Source organism: Neopelma chrysocephalum, unplaced genomic scaffold, assembly GCF_003984885.1.
Source record: "Neopelma chrysocephalum unplaced genomic scaffold, ASM398488v2 Primary Assembly neopelma1_65, whole genome shotgun sequence".
In the NCBI taxonomy this organism is placed as follows: domain Eukaryota; kingdom Metazoa; phylum Chordata; class Aves; order Passeriformes; family Pipridae; genus Neopelma; species Neopelma chrysocephalum.
The window spans coordinates 88156-106354 of record NW_020897722.1 but is presented as its reverse complement, the minus strand read 5'-3'; the positions used below and the strand labels follow the sequence as shown (position 1 = coordinate 106354).

The window sequence follows — 18199 nt, the reverse complement described above, 5'->3', positions numbered from 1 at the left end:
AGGCTGGACCTGGCTGGAGTGCCCTGATTTTGGGAGGATGAGGATGGGGAAGGCTGGACCTGGCTCACTCCGGAGGGGTCAAGGTCAGAGGGAGCCAAAATCTTCCCCCCAGCCCAGCTGTGCATGGGAATGGGGGCATTCTCCCTTCACCTTCCTGGAGGGTCCACATGGGATGAGGGACTTGTGGAGCTGATCCTGCTGCCCAGGGATTGGGCAGGCTGAGACAGGGACACACGTGGGGGCTGCTCCAGGCAGGAACACAGAGCTTTCCCTTTTACACCGGGAAAAACCCCTCAGAGCACTCAACTGTTCTGAACTGCTCCAAAAATCCCTTAAACGCTCTCTCCCACCCTGTTAAGCTGCTCCACACCCCTTTAAGCCTCCCCCCACCCCCTCCCCGCCCCTATAAGCCGCCCCAAAGGGCCTGAACGTGCAAAATTCCCTCTCGGCTCCTGCCGTGCCTCCGGATAGCTCCAGCCTGTTCCTCTGAACTCCTCCGAGCAGCCCCGGAGCTGCTGCAAAGAGCTCCAAGGGCCTCTGTGCTGGGGACTGGCTCTGACACACCCTGAGTGCTCTGAAACCCCCCAAATTGTTTCAAAGTGCTCCACACTGCTCTGAGCAGCACCAAGGCTACAAAATGTCCCTGAGCTGCCCTAAACCAACCCAGAGCTGCTCCAGAACATCCCGGAGCTGCCCTAAAACATGCCCCGAGATGCTCTAAAATGTCCCTTGAGTTGCTCCAAAACATCCCAGAGCGGCTGTAAAACACCCCAGAGGTGCTTTGAAGTGTCCCTGTGCTACTCCAAAATATCCCTGAGCTGCTTTAAAATACCCCTGAGCTGCTCTAAAACATCCCTGAGCACCTCTAAAGCACTTCTGAGCATCTCTAAAGAACCTCTGTACCACTCCAAACTGCTCTACACCCTCCAAGTAGCTCTAGTGTGCACCAAAGATTTCCCTAAATAACTCTAAAACATCCTTAAAAAAATTCCTCTGAAATCTCAACCTCCAACAACTTGAAGCTGCTCTAGAAATGGGATAATTAAATAGCTCTGGTAGTATCTGTGCTGTGGAAGGACAGAGCTCTGGGCAGCACTGAACCACTTGAATTGCTCAAATAGCTCTCGTGCTCCTCAAACCAGTCCTAAAAGGCCCCAAACTGCCTCGAAGTAGCACTTGAAGTCCTCTAAACTCTTCTAAAGCTCCTTGAAATAGCTCAAAATGGATCACAGAAAAGGTCTGGTGGCAGCTCTGAAGCACTCCACGCCTCCTCTGTGTGGTTGTGAAACACTTTGAGTGCTCCAGCACCCCCCAAAAGGCCCCTGAAGCCCCTCCAGGCCTTCTCCATGCACCTCTCAACAGCATTAAAACTTTTCAGTAACATCTCTAAACTTCTCGGTTTGAAACCACCCTAAAGCCCCTCTGAACAACACCAGAGGGGCACAAGCAACACTGAAAGAGCTCCAAAGCTGCTCAAAAACTCATCAAAAAATACTCATAGCTGCTCCAAAGTGTTCCAGCTCTTCTTTGCCTCCTCTGAAAAGCAGTTTGAACAGCCTGAAACCTCTCCAGCCTCTTCAAAACTGCTCCAGAAAAGTCCTAAGGCTCCAAAGGTCTCTGCATCCTTCAGAACAGCTCCAGAGCTGGTCCCAGCCCAGCTCCTGCCACACTCCGGCCCTTCCACCCAGCTCAGTGGGCTCAGCACCCCAACACACCCCCGGTCCTGGGGGCAGTTCTGGGCCCCTCACAGCAAGAAAGCCATGGAGGGGCTGGAGCGTGTCCAGAGAGGGAATGGAGCTGGGGAAGGGTCTGGAGCACCAGGAGCAGCTGAGGGAGCTGGGGGGGCTCAACCTGGAGAAAAGGAGGCTCAGGGGGGACCTTCTGGCTCTGCAACTCCCTGACAGGAGGGGGGAGCTGGGGGGGCGGTTGAGCTCTGCTCCCAGGGAACAAGGGACAGGAGAGGAAATTGCATCAAGTTGTGCCAGGGGAGATTTTAAGTGGATATTGGGAAAATTTCTTCGCAGAAATGGTGGTCAGGCACTGGCACAGCTGCCCAGGGCAGAGGTGGAGTCCCCATCCCTGGAGGATTTAAAAGCCATGTGGATGTGGCACTTGGGGACATGGGTTAGTGGTGGCCTTGGCAGTGCTGGGGGAATGGTTGGATACGATGATCTCAGAGGACTTTTCCAACCTAAATGATCCTGTGATTCTGTGAGCGCCTTCAGATGCTCCCAAAGCCTGGACATGACCAAGGCCACGACAGACCTGTCCCACGTTCCCTGGTCGTGTTCTGTGTCTCTACAGCAGGATCCAGCAGGACCCCATGGCCATGTCCTGGCTGTGCCCCTGCCCCATCCAGCACAGGAATGTGCTCCATGTGCTCCGACTGCCGGGTGTTCCCTGCAGGGTGGTGAGGGCAGAGCTTTGCTGCAGGACCCTGTTTGGAGAAGGGATTTCCAGCTCCTTCCTCTTCCACATCTGCTGCCGATCCCATCCCAGGATGGGGCTGGGACAGGGTTGATCTGTAGCAGCCGGGCTGGGAGGGATGATGCCCCTCACCCTGGGCTAAGGGGGGCAGCCCCAGGGCAGCCTCTCACCCCGAGGTGCTGCCTGAGTCACCGGGTGGGCAGGAGTAGGGTCCCCTGCAGCTGGTCCTCAGGATGCTCCAGGAGTTCCAGCATGGGACACAACCCCTGGCAGGTACAGCATCACACCAGAGGCTGGTGACACTCCAACAGACCCCCCCACGCCCAGCCGGGAGGCAGTGACAGGCAGCCCTGCCTGCTCCAACCCATCTTCCTCCTCTTGCTCCAGGACGGAAATTCCTGGGGGAGCAGAACCTTGTGGAGCAAAGTCCCCCCGGGATCCACAGCCTGCCTGGGACCTCCCTGCCCCAGCCTGCCCAGAACCTCTACCCCAGCTGCCTGGAACTTCCCTAGCCTGGCCAGCCCCCCGTTACAGCCTCTCTGCCTGGGACCCCCAGCCTTCCCGGGGACCCCCAGCCTGGGGCTGCAGCATCCCAGTGCCCCGGGATGGGGGCGGGGGCGGCAGGGCCGCCGGAGCTCCGGGAGCCGGGCTGGGCGAGGCGGGGGGGTCTCGGGCCGGGGCGGGGGCGCAGGCGGGACCTCCCCCCTCCCTTTCTCTTCCCCTCCCCTCCCCTCCCCCGGCCGGTCCCCTCCTCCTTCCCCTCCCGCCCAGGGCAGCCGGCGCCGGCCCGTCCCGTCCCGGGGCTCGGTGGGCTCCGCTCCGCTCCCCCGGCGCTGCCCCCACCCAATGCGGGTGTCCCGGGTGGGCGGCAGCCCCCGGCCACCCCCGCCCCGCCATGGCCCGGCTCTCCGTCAAGGACCACCTGGACGGGATCCTTTCCGACTTCGAAGGTGCGGCCGGGGCTGCGAGAGCGCGCGCGGGGGACCCCCCGCTCGGGGCTGGGTGTCGCGGGAGGAAGGGGGGATTTCCCCCCGGAGGGGAGGATGCTGCTGAATGGGCGTCTTGGGGGGCTGTGGTGCTCCCCCGAGGGCTGAGCATCGTGGGGGGCTGCGCCCCCCCCGCGCGGAGGCTGGTTGTGGGGAGGATGCTGCTGGCTGGGGGTTTTGGGGGGGCCGCAGTGCCCCCCGGGGGTGAGCAGCGTGCGCTGGGTATCGCTCCGGGGGAGATGCTGCTGGGCTGAGGGTCTGGGGGGGCTGAGCATGGGGGGGGGCTGCGCTTCCCCCCGGGAGCTGGATTTGGAGGGGGAGGGTAATACCTGCCGGGGGCTCCGCATCGCGGGGAAACGAGAGGTCCCCCCCCAGACTGGGCATCGTGGGGGGCTGCGCGCCCTCCTTGCGGGCTGAATATCGGGGGGGGTGGTGCTGAGCGGGGCGTCTTGTGGGTGCTGAGCATCGTGGAGAGACGGGATCCCCTGCGGACGTCGGGGGGGGTTGTTCTCCTCCCCCCCGCCCGGGGGCTGCGCGTGGTGGGTGCGTGGGTGCTCTCGGGGGGTGCGACCGTGGGGTGGGCAAGGGGGAGGCTACCAAGCGCTGCAGGGAGGGTGGGGGAGGTGTGTGTGGACCCCCCCGTGTTCGCGTGGGTGCGGGTGCGCGCTCCCCGTGTGTGCGCGCTCCCACCCGCGGGCCGGGGGCTGCGGGGGGGCCGGGCCGGGGGCGGGCGGCGAAACCCGACCCCGGGGCTGCTGCTGCCCTCGCCGGGGAGGAATGTGTGCACCTACCCCGAGCATCTTAACCCCACCGCTGCCGGCTGACACCCCCTCAATCCCTGCCAGCACCCCAAAATTCTCCGTCATCTCCCCCAAACTCCCTGCCATCCCTCAAAGACCCCTGCTAAACCCCTATATCTCCTGCCACCTCCTCTTCACCTCCCAACATCCCCCAGAGCCCCCTGCCACCCTGCACACCCCCTGCCACCCTTCGACCCCCCTGCCACCTCCCACCCCCCCACCTTGTCCTGCATCCCCCCCACTGCTCCCCCTCTTCCCTGCCTATCAGGGACACCATCTGGGATCTGGGTGAGGATGGGTCAGGGGCCAGGGGCATGTTTGGGATGAAAGGAGGCATTTGGGGTGCCCCAGGCAGTGCCAAAGCAGAGAGATGGATTGGGGCGGGGGTCGCCGGCCCTATGACCCCGTGGCCCCAGCAGCCCGGCCGGTGGGACCGGGCAGGACTGGCCACAGAAATACCTGCCCTGGGGAGAGCTGTGATTAGCAGCACCCACAGCCCGGCCTCTGACCCCTGCCCTGCCCCGGGCACGGGGGGAGCCGGGGAGGGGATGGGGATGGGACCCCCACAGCCCCGCTGCCCCCCGCACCATGGCCAAGCCGTGGGGCCGAGGAAGAGGAGGGCGAGGGCGGCCCGGTGCCAGCGGGCGCTGTGCTGGGGCAGGTTGGCACACGTGCCAGTGCCATGGGGATGCAGGGGTGCAGTGCGGGCCCCCCAACCCTCCCTGGAGGGAGGCAGCCACCCACCGCTTGGCAGAGGGGGAGAGGAAGGCTGGGGGAGGCCTGGGCCCCCCGCGCTCCCCCCGGGGCCACGGGACCGGCTGCCGGCACCGCACTGTGCCGCTCTGACAGCGCCGGCAGGAGCGCGGCTCCGGGGGGGCCCCGGGCCGGGGCTGGAGGGAGGGGGCAGCTGCACAGTGGGGTCTTCACGGGAGTCAGACCTGGGGAGAGAGGGTCCCCACCTCTGAGGCTTTGCACTGGAGCCAGGCCCTGTGACACCCACGTTGAGGTTGGGGGATCCATGTGGGGGGCATGTTCGCACCCCAGGGCAGTACCGTGGGCTCACGGCTGCTGTGAAGCCGCATGGGAGGCAGAGCTGTGACGGTCCTGCTGCGTGTGGTGATAGCTCTGCCTGCCTGCCATCAGTAGGCTTCAGGGTTAACGCCCTGTAAAGGGCAGGAATCCTTCCCATCCCGACTGTTGGAGGGATGCAGGGGGAGAGGGTCGGGCAGGGATCTGGTTACTCGGCCAGATCCCTTACAGGGGGAATAAAGCGGGCAGTGTGTGCGAGGGCAGCCGGAGGCACGGCCACCCGGGCGAGATAAACCTGGGAACAATGATAAAACCCGGGACAATGCAGCAGGGCTGGGAGGGAGCTGACTGTGGGTCCTGGGTGGGACCAGCTCATAAGCGAGGGGCACCTGCAGGTGCTGGGGGGACTTACATGGGGCTGGGGACAGGGCAGAGATTAGTGGGTGCCATCAGGTGCCACTCTCATGCCACTCTCATCCCTCTGCCCACAGCACTCAAGAAGTCGTTTGAGGCAGAGGATGGGGATGAGGCGCCCGGCTCCCCACTGGTGTTGCCGCTGTCCTCGGGCACCGACGAGAACCAGCGGTCGCTGCAGTCCAGCCACCCCCCCTGCTCGGGCACTGCCGCCGGCCCCAGCCCAGCGCCCAGCCCCGTGCTGCAGACCCGGCTCAGTGCCAGCCGTGCCACTGGCCGAGCCAACGGCACTGCCGGCACCGGCATCGCCCGCACCGCCTCCTTCCAGACCTGCCAGGCCTCTGCCACGGGGCCGGGAAGCGATGGCGAGAGCCTGCGCAGCTCATCCTCCAGCCTGGAGAGCCCTGCACCCACCAGGCCCCTCCTGCCACCAGGCACCCCCCCAGCCACCAGCCCTGGCCTGAAGAAGGTCCCATCCCATGGAAGCGTTTTCCCAGGGACGCTGGATCACCCTCTCTGTGGGGCTGCCGCCAGCCATGGCTCACTGCCAGCGCTGGACCTGCACATCGCCGAGGAGCCAGGGACCCCCGTGCCAGACCCCTCGCCGTGGGGCACCCCGAGCCCTGCACCCCAGCCTCGCACCCACCAGCCTTCCTCCTCCTCCTCCTCCTCCTCCTCCTCCCTGGCCCCGTACAATGGCACAGAGGCAGCGCCAGGGCTGCCCACAGTCCCCGAGGGGCCGGGGGGGTGGGACGTGGCCCCCCGCATGCTGCCCCGGCCGCAGCTGAGGGTCACCCTCAGTGCCAGCCCCATCCCGTCCCGCCGGCACCCGCCGCTGTGCTGGGGCCAGGGCGAGGCAGCGCCGGCCCCCGCCGCCCCCTCCCCGGGGAGGGTCGAGGGGCTGCCCCCACTGCCAGCCCCCCAAGCCGCCACCTTCAAGCTGGTGTCACAGCCACAGACGGTGCAAGTGAGCTCCCAGCCCGCCTTCCTCGGGGGGCTGGTGCTGGTGCCGACAATGGGGACACTGGCAGCGCCCCGTGGAGCCAGAGGGAACCCCCCCAGCACCGGGCTGGTGGGACCACGGGGACCCTGCGTGGTGGCAGCAGCTCCCAGCAAGGCTGCAGACGGCAGCGGGGCAGCGGGGACACCAGAGCACGGTAGGACTCGCTTCCTCTTCTGTCCCCTCTCCCCACCAAGACCCCTTGGTGGGCGCAGCGTTGCCAAGATACCCCCACCGCTGATGCCGGGGAGAGCGTGGATGTGGAGTGACGGTGATGCTGGGGACAGAAGGAGCCCTGCCAGCTCACTGCTCCTCATGCCGGGGGGCCGTGGAGAGCGTTGGATGGGGGGCGGCTGTAGAGCGCGGAGCCGAGCTCAGCGCTGGCAGCACTCCCGGCCCCGGGGTGCCTGGCGAGCTTCCCACGCCGCCCCGGCGCTAATTGTTTTTCCCGGCACGGGGAGACAGGTCGGGACACATGTGCCCCATCGCGCCGGGCCCCGCGCGTGCCGCCTATCGCCGGGATCTTGTCCCGCGTCCAGCGCTTTCTTCCCCAATCTTCCCTCCTCGCCTTGGCACGGGAGCGGATCCTGTTCCTCCCTTCCCGTGGGGCGCAGGAGGTGGCGGGGGGCCAAGGAGCGCCGGGGCGTGCTCGGCGCACACCGAGTGCCACGGGGAACGATGCCGGGCTCCCCGGCGCTGCCGTGCCCCCGGCTCCCACCGTGCCGGGGTGGGCTCTGCCAAGCCCATGCCCGTCCCCAAGCATGGGGTGAGGGATTCCCCGTGTTTCACTTCCCGGCAGCTTCTCCGGGAGGGCGCCGGGGTGGCCGGGAGACGGCCTCTGCCGCCGGGGCTCCCTGTTGGGGTGCTTGGGGCTCCTTGCCCGTCTCGCTGGGCTGTCGTGGGGCCGCCGTCGCCGGGCCCTAAGTACTAACGCGGCAAAGGCATCCATACATCTGCTCCGGGCTGCGGTGAATCATCCCCCAGCAATGCCCGTGCGCTGCCCAGCCAGCCCGGCTGCCCCGCGGCACCCGGCCGGGAGGAGGGACAGGGCTCCGGACGAGCCGGGGTCATGAGGACACGGAGGAACAGAGTTTGAGGCTGAGCCAGGGTTATGGGGACACTGGGGGCAGCGCTCGGGGCTGAGATGGGTGATGGGGACAGGGATATGGTGCTCAGGGCTGAGTCAGGGGCATGGGGACACACAGGGACAGTGGTTGGTCCTGAGGCAGGGTGACAGGGACATGGGGACACAGTGCTCAGTGACAACCTGGGTTAACGAGGAGATGGGGACAGTGCTCAGGGCTGTGACAGGGACACAGTGCTCGAGATCAAGCCAGGGTGATGGGGAAATGGGGACATGGTGCTCCAGACTGATCCAGGGTTATGGTGACACCGGAACGCTGTGCTCAGGACCTATCCGAGGTGATGGGGACACATGCAGTGCTCAGGATGGAGCTGTGTTGGTGGCAGGCAGTCGAGCGTGGCGTGCCCAGGCTACGGGGTGGGACACGAGCCAGCGGGCAGCGTGTGGGCACCGGCTGCCCTGCAGATGGCCCGGAACTGGCAGGGGACTGGCAGATGCCACTCAGGCACAGCGGTTTCTCTGCCAAGAAGAGGTGGGAACGATCTGTTTCCTCTCCCGGGAGGCCACCCCGGCCCCCAGCCGCTGACACCCGTGGGTGGCCTTGGGGTGTTGTGGCACGCTGGGTTGGTCCCACACCCCGTGGGAGGAAGCTCCAAGTGAGCCGGCGGCTGCCGTGTTTCACTTCCACGCCGGGTCGCCCACGCAGGGCCTGGGGCGAGGAGGAGGAGGAGGAGGAGGAGGAGCGGAGGAGGAGCCGTGGGCCGCAGCCGTCCTCCGCCTTGCACCCCAGGAGCCATTTGGCCCCAGTGACCAGCTCTCGGCAGCAACAACCCCGGCTCTGGCCGGCTCGCCCAGGTAGGGATGGTGTGGTGGCACCGGGAAGGGCGGTGTGCGGGCAGGGGGGTGCTGTCACCGGGGCTGGGTGACTGTCCCTGCTCCCCAGTCCCCAGCGGTGCTGCAGGCGCAGGGTTTCGCTCAATGGTTCACTTCTGCTTCTGCTCAGTGACGGTCCCCAGCCACCCCCGTCCCCGTCCCATGGCTCCCTCCTGCACCAGCCAGACGGGTGGGCTGGCTCTGGGTCTGACTGCACATGGGGATTGTCACCACTGTCCCCTTGGGATATGTTTGGCACTGGGAAAGGCATCAGCATTTCTGGGTCATGTTGGGCTGGGCGGGTAGAGCTGTGGTGTGGTGGGTGCATCCCCCAAATCCTCCATCCCTTTGCCAGAGGGGTCAGCTCCCTTGCACAGGATCCAAAGCCCATCTCTCCCCATCCCATGCCCAATTTGATGCAGTGGCAAACAGTGGGAGTGGGAACAGTGCATTGGGAGCTCCTCTCCCGGCTCATCCTCTCCCAGCACCCTCCACCCTTGGAGCCTTATTACAAGCTTCCCTGGGAACTGGCCAATTAACCCCGCATCAGTAATTAAATGCATGGAGGAGACCACGGACCTGGGATTACTTGTCCCTGCCTGGAAAATAAGAGCATCTGTGATGAGTCCTGGAACAGGTCTGGCTGCAGGAGCCATTTGCCCCAGAGCTCCGTGGGGATGCCGAAGAGCTTCCACGTGGCCACCCGGCTGCTGGCCATCGCTGACGGGGCTTTTTGGCACCAAGGGCTGGGGCAGTGGGGGCTCTGACCCTGTGGGGGAGGCATTTGTGGCTGCAGCATCCAGTGTCACCCCTCAGCTCCACCAGACGTGCCCTCCGGCTGTGGTTGTCTCCTTGGTGCTGCCACTGGCACAGCACAGGGAGATGGCTGAGCCCCTGCAGGGGTGCTGCACTCTGGGGACCACCCTGGGGAGTTGAGGGGTGCAAGCACTAAGTCCTGCCTGCTCCCTGCCTGCAGTGTCCAGCCATCTGGGATGGCTCCAGGCAGTGGCTGCATCACTTGGTTCTGGATCTGTCCTGGCAACTTCCAGGGCTGGCAAGGACCGGGAAGCGGGGCCAGGGTGGGTGTGCAGGGGGGGCAGTGTCCCCCAGGAGCAATGGCCTGTCCGGATGAGCATCTCTCCCAGTGGTTGTCAGGGTCCCCTTCCTGATGGGGACATCCCATCCCACCTCCCTACCTGCCTGTGGAGCACCCCATCAGGAGGGGCAGTGCTGGGTGGGTGGATCCCCACAAGACTGGGCACCCTGCCTGCTATCAGCCCCCCCACCTGGGTGTCACTGCTGTCACCAGGAAATCTATGGCTGTTTTGCCACTTCCGAGGAACACCCCGACCCACGGGGGCAGGGGGCAGCTGGCACATGTGACACTGCTGTCCCCAACCCTGCCATCGCCCTGGCAAGGTGCCCACCCAGTGGGCACAGGGTGCTGAGTGCCCCCCCCACCCGCCTGGATGCTGTTGCCATGGCAACGGGTGTGTTCAGCTCCATCATCTGGTACCCCAGATTGGCTCAGGTTGGCCCCTGCCCACATGTCCCTGGTCCCCTGGCTGTGTGGCAGACGGACACGGCCTCGGCAGGACACCTGGCAACCTGGGCCATCACAAGCTGCCACTCTGGCCTCGCTGGTGCCAAGAGCTGGCTGGCACATACGGGGGAGACTGTGGCGTGGGGGGACGCAGGCGCTGTGGGGCACTGCGGCAGTGGGGGGGGTGGCACGGCCACCACCCCTCATCCCACCCTGCTGTGCCAGGGCTGGGCACGGGTGCTACTGGGGTGGTCCCTGGTGCCAGGGAGTGTGTGGGTGCCAGGGGGGATGGTACCCACAGTCAAACACTCCCACTCCCCTTCAGTGCCACTGCAACTACCCACGGGGGCGATGGGTGCCGTGGGGGGGAGTAGGGGTGTCCCTCTGCCGCGGGGGTGGTCTGCATCCACGCTGGCCTGGCTGGAGGCTGAGGTGGGCACAGTCCGGTGGGCACAGCGGGGTCGGTGCCTTCTGCACTCAGCAGTCAGCCGGCAAACTGGGCACAGGGGCTTGGCTGTGGCGGGGAGGGGGCTGCGGGAGGCGGGATATTGCCATGCTGGTCATGCGTGGGAGCGGCAGCCGAGCCAGAGACGGTTTGGTGCCAGCCGGGAGCTGGCGGAGGGAAGGGGGCCGGGCTGCGGCGCTGCTGGGGCTGGGGATGCTGATGGCACCCGGGGGACCCCCCCGACCGTAGCGAGGAGCTGAGCGAGGGCACCGCGGCGCCGAGGTAGGACCTGAACAATGGCCGTGCTGGGAAGCAGAAGGAGGAGGAGAAGGAGGAGGAAGAAAGGGATTGGGGGCCCCCCAAGGTGCCGCACAAAGGGCTGGAGCGGGCGCAGGGCTCCGGTGGTCCCCAGGCTGGGGCATGCTCTGGGCACGGTTCCCCGGACAAAGCCCCGTGTCCCGGGGGCTCAGGTTGTGCTGGTGCCTGCGCTGCGCTCTCCGACCCCCCTAGTGCCCCTTGCCCAGCAGTGACCGATGCCTGGGTACAGTGGGGGATGGCTCTTCCTGCCCCAGGCCGGGAGCCCTCAGGGTGTGCCGGGGCGGGAGCGGTGCTTCAGGAGGTGGCCTTGTCCTGGGTGACGGCATGGGCCGGGCAAAGGAAGCTGGCCATGGCCATGCTGCCCGATGCCACATCGCAGAGCAACCGGGGGCATCGGGAGGGTCCAGTGACAGAGCCACCCCAAAGGTGCCACTGGCACCTCCTCAGAACCCTCGGTGTGCCGGGGGGTGGCGTGTTCGTGTTGCCACGCTGAGCCTCGCCGGCCTCCAGGAATGTGCCGGGGCTGTGTGCCCGCTGTGTGCCCGCCGGAGCGGCTGCTGCTGGGGCAACGGTGCCGGCAGAGGGGTGGGCACCAGGAGCTCCGGGCTCACCTGCCTTTGTCCACCCGTGCAGGGAGCAGCTTGGAGCCCGAGGAGTGCAGCATGGAGCCGCCGGCCGCGCCGGAGGAGGAGGAGGAGGAGGTGCCCGTCCCCGTGGCGCCTGGCCCGGTGGGTTGCCAGCTCTTTGGATATGTGGGAATTGAAGCCGTGCTCGACCAGATGAAAATCAAAACCATGAAGACGGGCTTCGAGTTCAACATCATGGTTGTGGGTGAGCATTGGGTCCAGGGTTTGCTCCTGGCTGGGGTGGGAATCCTGGCTCTGATTCTGCTACGCCCAGGGAAATTATGCTTTTAAGGGATTTTAAGGAAATCTAAGGGATTTTAAATTATTTAAGTAGCAAAGAATTGAAGAGGAGTAACATCCCTACCCCAACATCCCATATCAGCATAACATAGTGATGCTGATAGGTGAGCTCTTCCTAACCGCTGGGATGCTCCCAAATGGATACCAAGGTGTTATCACCTTGGGAATAAATTTATGTGGGAGATAAACCAGACTATTCCAACCTCTGGGATGCTCCCAAATGTCTACCAAGGGGTTATTGCCTTGGGGAATAAATTTACTTGGGGGGATAAGATGGGCTATCCCAACATCCGGAATGCTTCCCAGTGGATACTGAAGTATTATGGCCTTGGGGAATAAATTTATTTGGGAGGTAGATTGAACTAGCCCAACCTCTGGAATGCTCCCAAATGGATATCAAGGTGTTACCACCCTGGGGGACAAACCAGAGCTGCCGGTGTCCCCTCAGGGCAGAGTGGGCTGGGGAAGTCAACAATGGTGAACACCCTCTTCAAGTCCAAGGTGAGCCGCAAATCCTCGCAGCCCGGGCAGGAGGAACGTATTCCCAAGACAGTGCAGCTCCAGTCTATCACCCATGGTAAGGTTATCACCATGGGGTCGTGTCCCACCAGCACCTGGGAGAAACAGAGGACCAGGGGGAGGTCTGAGGGCAGCCTCTGACCCCCCCCACCCCGAGTCCCCTCCTTCTCCCAAATGCTTCATCCCCACTGACCCACCTCTGCCCCACAGTCATCGAGGAGAAGGGGGTGAAGATGAAGCTGACAGTGACGGACACGCCGGGGTTTGGAGACCAGATCAACAATGAGAACTGGTAGGACACGGTGGGGTGCAGCAGCCCAGCTCGGTGCATGACAGTTTGGGGTGGGGGTTGAGCTCAGATGTTGTCCCCCAACTTGTCCTCAGCTGGGACCCCATCATCAAGTACATCAACGAGCAGTACGAGAGGTACCTACGGGAGGAGATCCTCATCACCCGCAAGAGGAAGATCCCAGACACTCGGGTCCATGGATGTGTCTACTTTGTCCCCCCCACAGGTCACTGGTGAGTCCTCACTTGCAGCACCTATGGGGTGATGGGGTCACCCCAGGGTGACGGTGATGGGGTCACTCTGAGGTAATGGTGGTGACATCATCCTGGGATGGTTGTGTCACCCTGGGGTGATGATGGTGGGGTCACCCCAGGGCAATGGTGTGGTTCCATCTCAGAGTGATGGTGGCGGGGTCACCCCACGGTGACAGTGGTGGGGTCACCTGAGGGTGATGGTGGTGGTCCTTGGCAGGCTGCGCCCACTGGATCTGGAGTTCATGCGGCGGCTCAGCAAGATTGTCAACGTGGTGCCAGTGATCGCCAAAGCCGACACACTCACCCTGGAGGAACGGGCAGAGTTCAAGCAGCGGGTGAGGACAGGTCCTGGGGCACTCCTGGGGTGCCCCATGTATCCCCAGCCCAGCTCAAGTCCTGTATCCCACAGATCCAGGAGGACCTGAAGACCCACGCCATCAGCGTGTACCCACAGGAGGACTTTGACCAGGACCCTGAAGACAGGGCACTGAATGACAGGATTCGGGTGAGTGCCAGGATGCTGGGATTGGGGGTGCCAACCCTGGGGAGAAGGGTGGGGGAGAGACCCTCTGGGGCAGCCCAGAGCACCCGGGGTGAGCACAGCACTCTGCACTGGCAGGAGAAGATCCCCTTTGCCGTGGTGGGGGCAGACCAGGAGCACCAGGTGAATGGCAAGCGGGTGCTGGGCCGCAAGACCAAGTGGGGCATCATCGAAGGTGAGCAGAGCCCTTTGCACCTCCAGCCCTCCCCAGGCGTGGGGGGCCCTTGGGGCTACGGGGAGCAGCACCCAGGGGTGCGTCCCTGCCTGGGTGGGTGCTGAGATGTGTCACGGAGCCATGCTGGTGCTCCGGTGGTACCTGGAGCACGTTGAGATGTGCTCCCTGGGCATCCAGTCACCACCATGCCCTCTTGCCTGCTCACTACCCACCTGCTGCCCCTCTGCCTTGCTTTGCAGTGGAGAACCCAGCACACTGCGAGTTCCCCCTCCTGCGGGACCTGCTGATCCGGTGAGTGGGGAACCGGGTAGGGGGTGCTGGAATTCCTGATGTGACAGCAGGGCAGAGGGGACAGTGACATGATGCCCTTCCTCCCCTTGCCACCCTGAGCAGGTCACACCTGCAGGACCTGAAGGACATCACTCACAATGTCCACTACGAGAGCTACCGCGTGCGGCGGCTGAATGAGAGCAACCGGCCAGTGCTGAGCCCCCTCAACGGGCTGCCTGGCAAAGGTGAGGGTGGCAGCCACCTCTGAGCCACCTCATGCCCCCCAGAGCCACCACTGGACCCCGTGGCAGTGCCCACTCCTGCCCACCATGGCTGTGCCCAGACCCTGCCTGGGGTGAGGAGCCCGTGTTAATTTGGGCTGAGGTGACCCCTGACAGTGCCCAGCTGCCCCGATGTGGGTCCCTCATCCCCAAGCTCTGCCGTGGGCACAGACCCCATGGACCCTGTGTGACATTAAAGGTCAGGCTGGAGCCTTCAGCCTTTGCCATCATCCTCCTCCTGCTGCACTCTGCACTTCTGATGTGCCACCTGTGCTGCTCTGGGATGAGACTCCCCCAGGCACCCCGGGGAGGTGGGGGTGCTGCCCGTGGGGTGTGCCAGGGTGGGCAGGGTGCGGGTGCCCTCCCCATGGTCACCTCACCCGTTCTAACCTGTGATAGCAGCTGGCACAGGTGGACTTTGAGCCACTTATCAGGTTGTGGAGGTGCCAGAAGGGGTGTGGAGGTGCCAGAGGTGTGTGGAGGTGTCAGAGGGGTGTGGAGGTGTCGCCTGCAAGGGTGTGAGGGGGCTACACCCAGCTGTGGCACCCCCCTGCCAGGGGCACCCAACACTGGATTCAGCCCCCAACCCCTTCAGGTGGGTCCCGTGAGTGCTGCCCCGCTGGCATCCAACCCTGGCACTCTGTGGGGATGGGGTGTCCGGGTGGTCCCCCCGGTGCTCCTGGGGTGCATGAAAGGCCCCTTTGTGCCTCCTGCTGTGGGCAGGGCTGGGGCACGGTGCCAGGACGGTGGCACACGGTGTTTCCTGCCTGCCCCAGCCCCACCGTGGGGCTCGTCATCACCGCCAGCACCGGCACCCTTTGCCCGGCCCCGCGTTAATGATCCACCCGCCGGCGTGGCCGCCAGCCCCCAGCAGCCACCGGGCCAGCTGTGTGCGGTGCTGGTGGCAGCAGCCGGGGGTCCTCAGCACAAGTGGCTTGGAGGGGCTGGCAGCTCCCTGCCCTGTGCCCCACCCCTCAGCTCCGGCACCCAGATAAGAGCGGCTGCCGGCAGCGCCCGTTCCGGGGCGTGCGGCGTGGCCGGGAGCGCCGGCGGGACCATGGCCGTGGCCAGGGTGAACCTGCTCGCCCTCACCTCCTGGGTGGGCATTGCCCGGCTCTGCGCCGTCGTGCTGTCCTGCCTCACCTTCAGCCTAGTGGCCTCCACGGGGAACTTCGGGGGTCCCTTTGGGACGTGGTGCATGTTCACCTGGTGCTTCTGCTTCATCGTGACGCTGCTGGTGCTGCTGCTGGAGCTGCTGGAGCTCTACCCCATGCTGCCGCTCTCCTGGGATGACTTCACCTCGGCTTTCTCCATGCTGGCGGTGCTGATGGTCTTCACCGCCTCGGTGGTCTTCCCTGCCACCTTCATCAGCAGCCCCTGCAGCAGCAACAAGTGTGCTCGGCAGGCCGTGGCCACCACCACCTCCTTCCTCTGCTTCCTCGCCTACGCCATCGAGGTGGGACTGACCCGTGCCAAGCCCGGGGACATCAGCAGCTTCCTCTCCACTGTGCCTGGGCTCCTCAAGGTCTTCGAAGCCTACGTGGCTTGTCTTATCTTTTCCTTGCTGGATGAATACAATAAGGAACCCGGCCTGATGTGGTGTGTGGCTGTCTACTCCATCTGCTTCATCTTCACCCTCCTCATCATCATCTTCACCATCGGCCGGTGCCTCGCCTACATTCCCTGCCCGCTGGACAAGGTGCTGGTGGGGTACAACTTCCTGGCCCTGCTGATGTACATCACTGCCACTGTCCTCTGGCCCCTCTACAGCTTCAAGGGAAAGGGCCGCCCCAGCACCTGCGGCAGGAGCTGCCCGTGGGACAAGCACCTGGGGATCACCTTCCTCACCATCTTCAACCTCATCGCCTACTTGGTGGACCTGGTCTACTCCAGCAGGATGGTCTTCATCAGGACACCTTCCTAAGGGCTCTGGGTGGGGTGAGGACTGGGTTGAGGGCTGGGTCCCAGCATGGGGCTGCCGGTGGAGTGGAGGAAGAGGCTGAATGCCTTGGAAAGCTCCTTCTCTCTGCGCCCAAGCAGAGCTGTGGGGCACGCCCGGGGTGTGCTCAGCTGGGGGCCCTATAGGCTGCACAGGTAGGGGGCTGGGGGGGCCACAGGGGACTACTGAAACCCTGGAGCTTGGGGGGGCTTGGGGATTAAATTGGGTAATTTTTCACTTGTTTCTGCCTCCTCTTTCTTCCCCTTCTCAATTTTCTGCAGGATCCTCCCAGGGGGGTGAGAAACTGTGGGGCACCAGCAGCATTTGGGGCCACGGGTGACTCTGGGGGGCAGCAGCAGAAGTATGGGAGGGTACCAGGCTTCAGCAAATACTCCTTTTCCTCCTTGTTGACTTGGCACCAGAGTGAAGCAGGGCATGACCAGGAAAAGCCCAACCCAGATGCCTTTTCCTTGGCACCTGCACGGGGCCCTGCCAAACAGGTTCAGGAGGAATGTGGCTGCTGGGGGGGTTCTGAGAGCCTGCCAGGTTCTTGTCACCAGCACTACAGGGTCCTTGTCACCGCCACAGTCCCCCCAGCTGGAGCCCTGCTGGGTTTGGTCCCAGCCACGTGGGCAGGAGACCTGTGCCTGCTGTTTACCCTTTGGGGGCTGCTGTAATGTCCCCTCCCTGGGGGAAAACAGGGCAGAGGGGTGGCTGTCACCCAGTGCCACCAGAGCTGGTGGCACTGACACATGTCACCAGGGGGATGGTGGCACTGCAGGCTGGGAGGAGGCAACAGTGCAGTGAAGGCAGGGGAAGGCGTGCCCGCAGGCAGAGTTCCTGGCACTGTGCTCCCGGATGTGGGATGGGTGCCCATGGGGCACCCCGGAAGGTTTTGGGGCCACTGTCCCCACGCTGTTCCTTATGCCACTGCTTGCCCTGGCCACAGCCCGGGGCCATCACTGCTGCCTTGGGGCTCGCAGGGTGACACAGAGTGGGGTCCCCACCATCAGGAGATGGCACAAACCAGCCACCATGAAAGAGCCCATGGGTGCCCCGGTGCCCGGGCAGGTGGGACCTCCATGCCCTCTGCCAGGGCCACTGCAGTGTGGGGTCACAGCACCTTCAGAGACAGCAGTGCAGAGTGGCCTGGTGGGTGTCCCCATTGCCCAGTCCATGTCCCCACAGTGGCCATTCCGTGGCACAATGGGCTGCTCCCCTGCACCCCAGGCAGCGGGGCTGGAGGGAACAGCAGAATTTTGGGGAGAAATAACAGGAAAATGGCAGTGGAGAGGCGCAACCCAGCGCAGCACCCAAGTGTGGATATTGATGGTGCCCAAGATGATGGAAATTCCCAGAGGAAGGAGGCTGGGAAGCACGGGGAGGCTGGGAAGCACAGGAAAGCAGTGGTGTCGCTGGTGATGAGCTGTGCCGGTGACACGTTTGGCTGGGGGTGGCACATGGGCAGTGCTGGCACTTGGGGTGTGGAGGGGCTGAGGGGGCAGGGGCCAGGCTGGCAGTGGGTGAGGAGATCTGGGGAGTTCCCAGTGGGAGTCCAGCTCAGGAGCCTCGTCGGGGCTCAGTGCCTTGATGGGACCCCAGGGCACCTCCCAGCTGTGGCACACGGTGGGTGCTGAGGGTCTCTGGGAGGACCTGAGACTTGGTGGGTGCAGGAAGCCCTGGTGCTGTGCTGTGCTGTGCCTTGCCAGGGATGCCCCGGTGCCGGCCTGTGCTGTGCCACGGGAGCCCCGGTGCTGTGCCATGCCGTGCCAGAGGGCCTCTCGGTGCCGTGCCGAGCCATGGGGCCGCGGTGCCGGTGCGGTGCCATTGCCAGTGCAGTGCCAGTGCTGGTGCTGCTGTCATTGCGGTGCAGTGCCGGTGGCAGCGCCGGTGCGATGCGATGCCGGTGCCGCTGAGGTGCCGCTGTGGTGCCGGTAGGGTCCCGGTGCGGTGCTGATGCCGGCGCGGTGCCGGTGCGGTGCCGGTGCCTGTGCCGGTGCGGTGTCGGTGCGGTGCCGGTGCCAGTGCAGTGCCGGTGCTGTCCCGGTGCGGTGCCGGTGCGGTGCCGGTGCCGATGCCGGCGCTG

At 64.6% G+C, this 18199-nt stretch overlaps 2 protein-coding genes across 4 annotated transcripts; both read left to right on the top strand.

The window, feature by feature from the left end:
- Positions 1–3322: 3322 nt before the first annotated feature.
- On the top strand, positions 3323–14409 carry SEPT12 (septin 12). Of its 3 annotated transcripts, XM_027683835.1 has the most exons (11): positions 3323–3377; positions 5734–6813; positions 11553–11750; positions 12294–12422; positions 12575–12656; positions 12749–12886; positions 13125–13242; positions 13317–13412; positions 13527–13623; positions 13863–13914; positions 14017–14409. In XM_027683835.1, the coding sequence occupies exons 1-11, from the start codon at positions 3323–3325 to the stop codon at positions 14159–14161; spliced, it is 2190 nt and encodes a 729-aa protein (XP_027539636.1). In that variant the 3' UTR covers positions 14162–14409. The 3 variants fall into 3 exon arrangements, with proteins under 3 accessions (XP_027539636.1, XP_027539638.1, XP_027539637.1); XM_027683837.1 differs by lacking the exons at positions 3323–3377; positions 5734–6813 and adding an exon at positions 8492–8595; XM_027683836.1 differs by lacking the exons at positions 3323–3377; positions 5734–6813 and adding an exon at positions 10740–10883.
- A 2-nt stretch (positions 14410–14411) lies between these two features.
- Positions 14412–16350, top strand: LOC113967859 (myeloid-associated differentiation marker homolog). Its single transcript, XM_027683839.1, has one exon. It carries the CDS (start codon positions 14434–14436, stop codon positions 16096–16098), a length of 1665 nt encoding a protein of 554 aa, XP_027539640.1. The 5' UTR covers positions 14412–14433; the 3' UTR covers positions 16099–16350.
- The last annotated feature ends 1849 nt before the right edge of the window (positions 16351–18199 follow it).

Excerpts from the sequence above, each read along its gene's own strand:
- SEPT12 (XM_027683835.1), top strand. The coding sequence starts at position 3,323 with ATGGCCCGGCTCTCCGTCAAGGACCACCTGGACGGGATCCTTTCCGAC. Across the intron at positions 12,423-12,574 it reads GCTCCAGTCTATCACCCATG|TCATCGAGGAGAAGGGGGTG; the intron begins GTAAGGTTATCA and ends TCTGCCCCACAG. Across the intron at positions 13,413-13,526 it reads CACTGAATGACAGGATTCGG|GAGAAGATCCCCTTTGCCGT; the intron begins GTGAGTGCCAGG and ends CTGCACTGGCAG.
- LOC113967859 (XM_027683839.1), top strand. The coding sequence starts at position 14,434 with ATGTGCCACCTGTGCTGCTCTGGGATGAGACTCCCCCAGGCACCCCGG.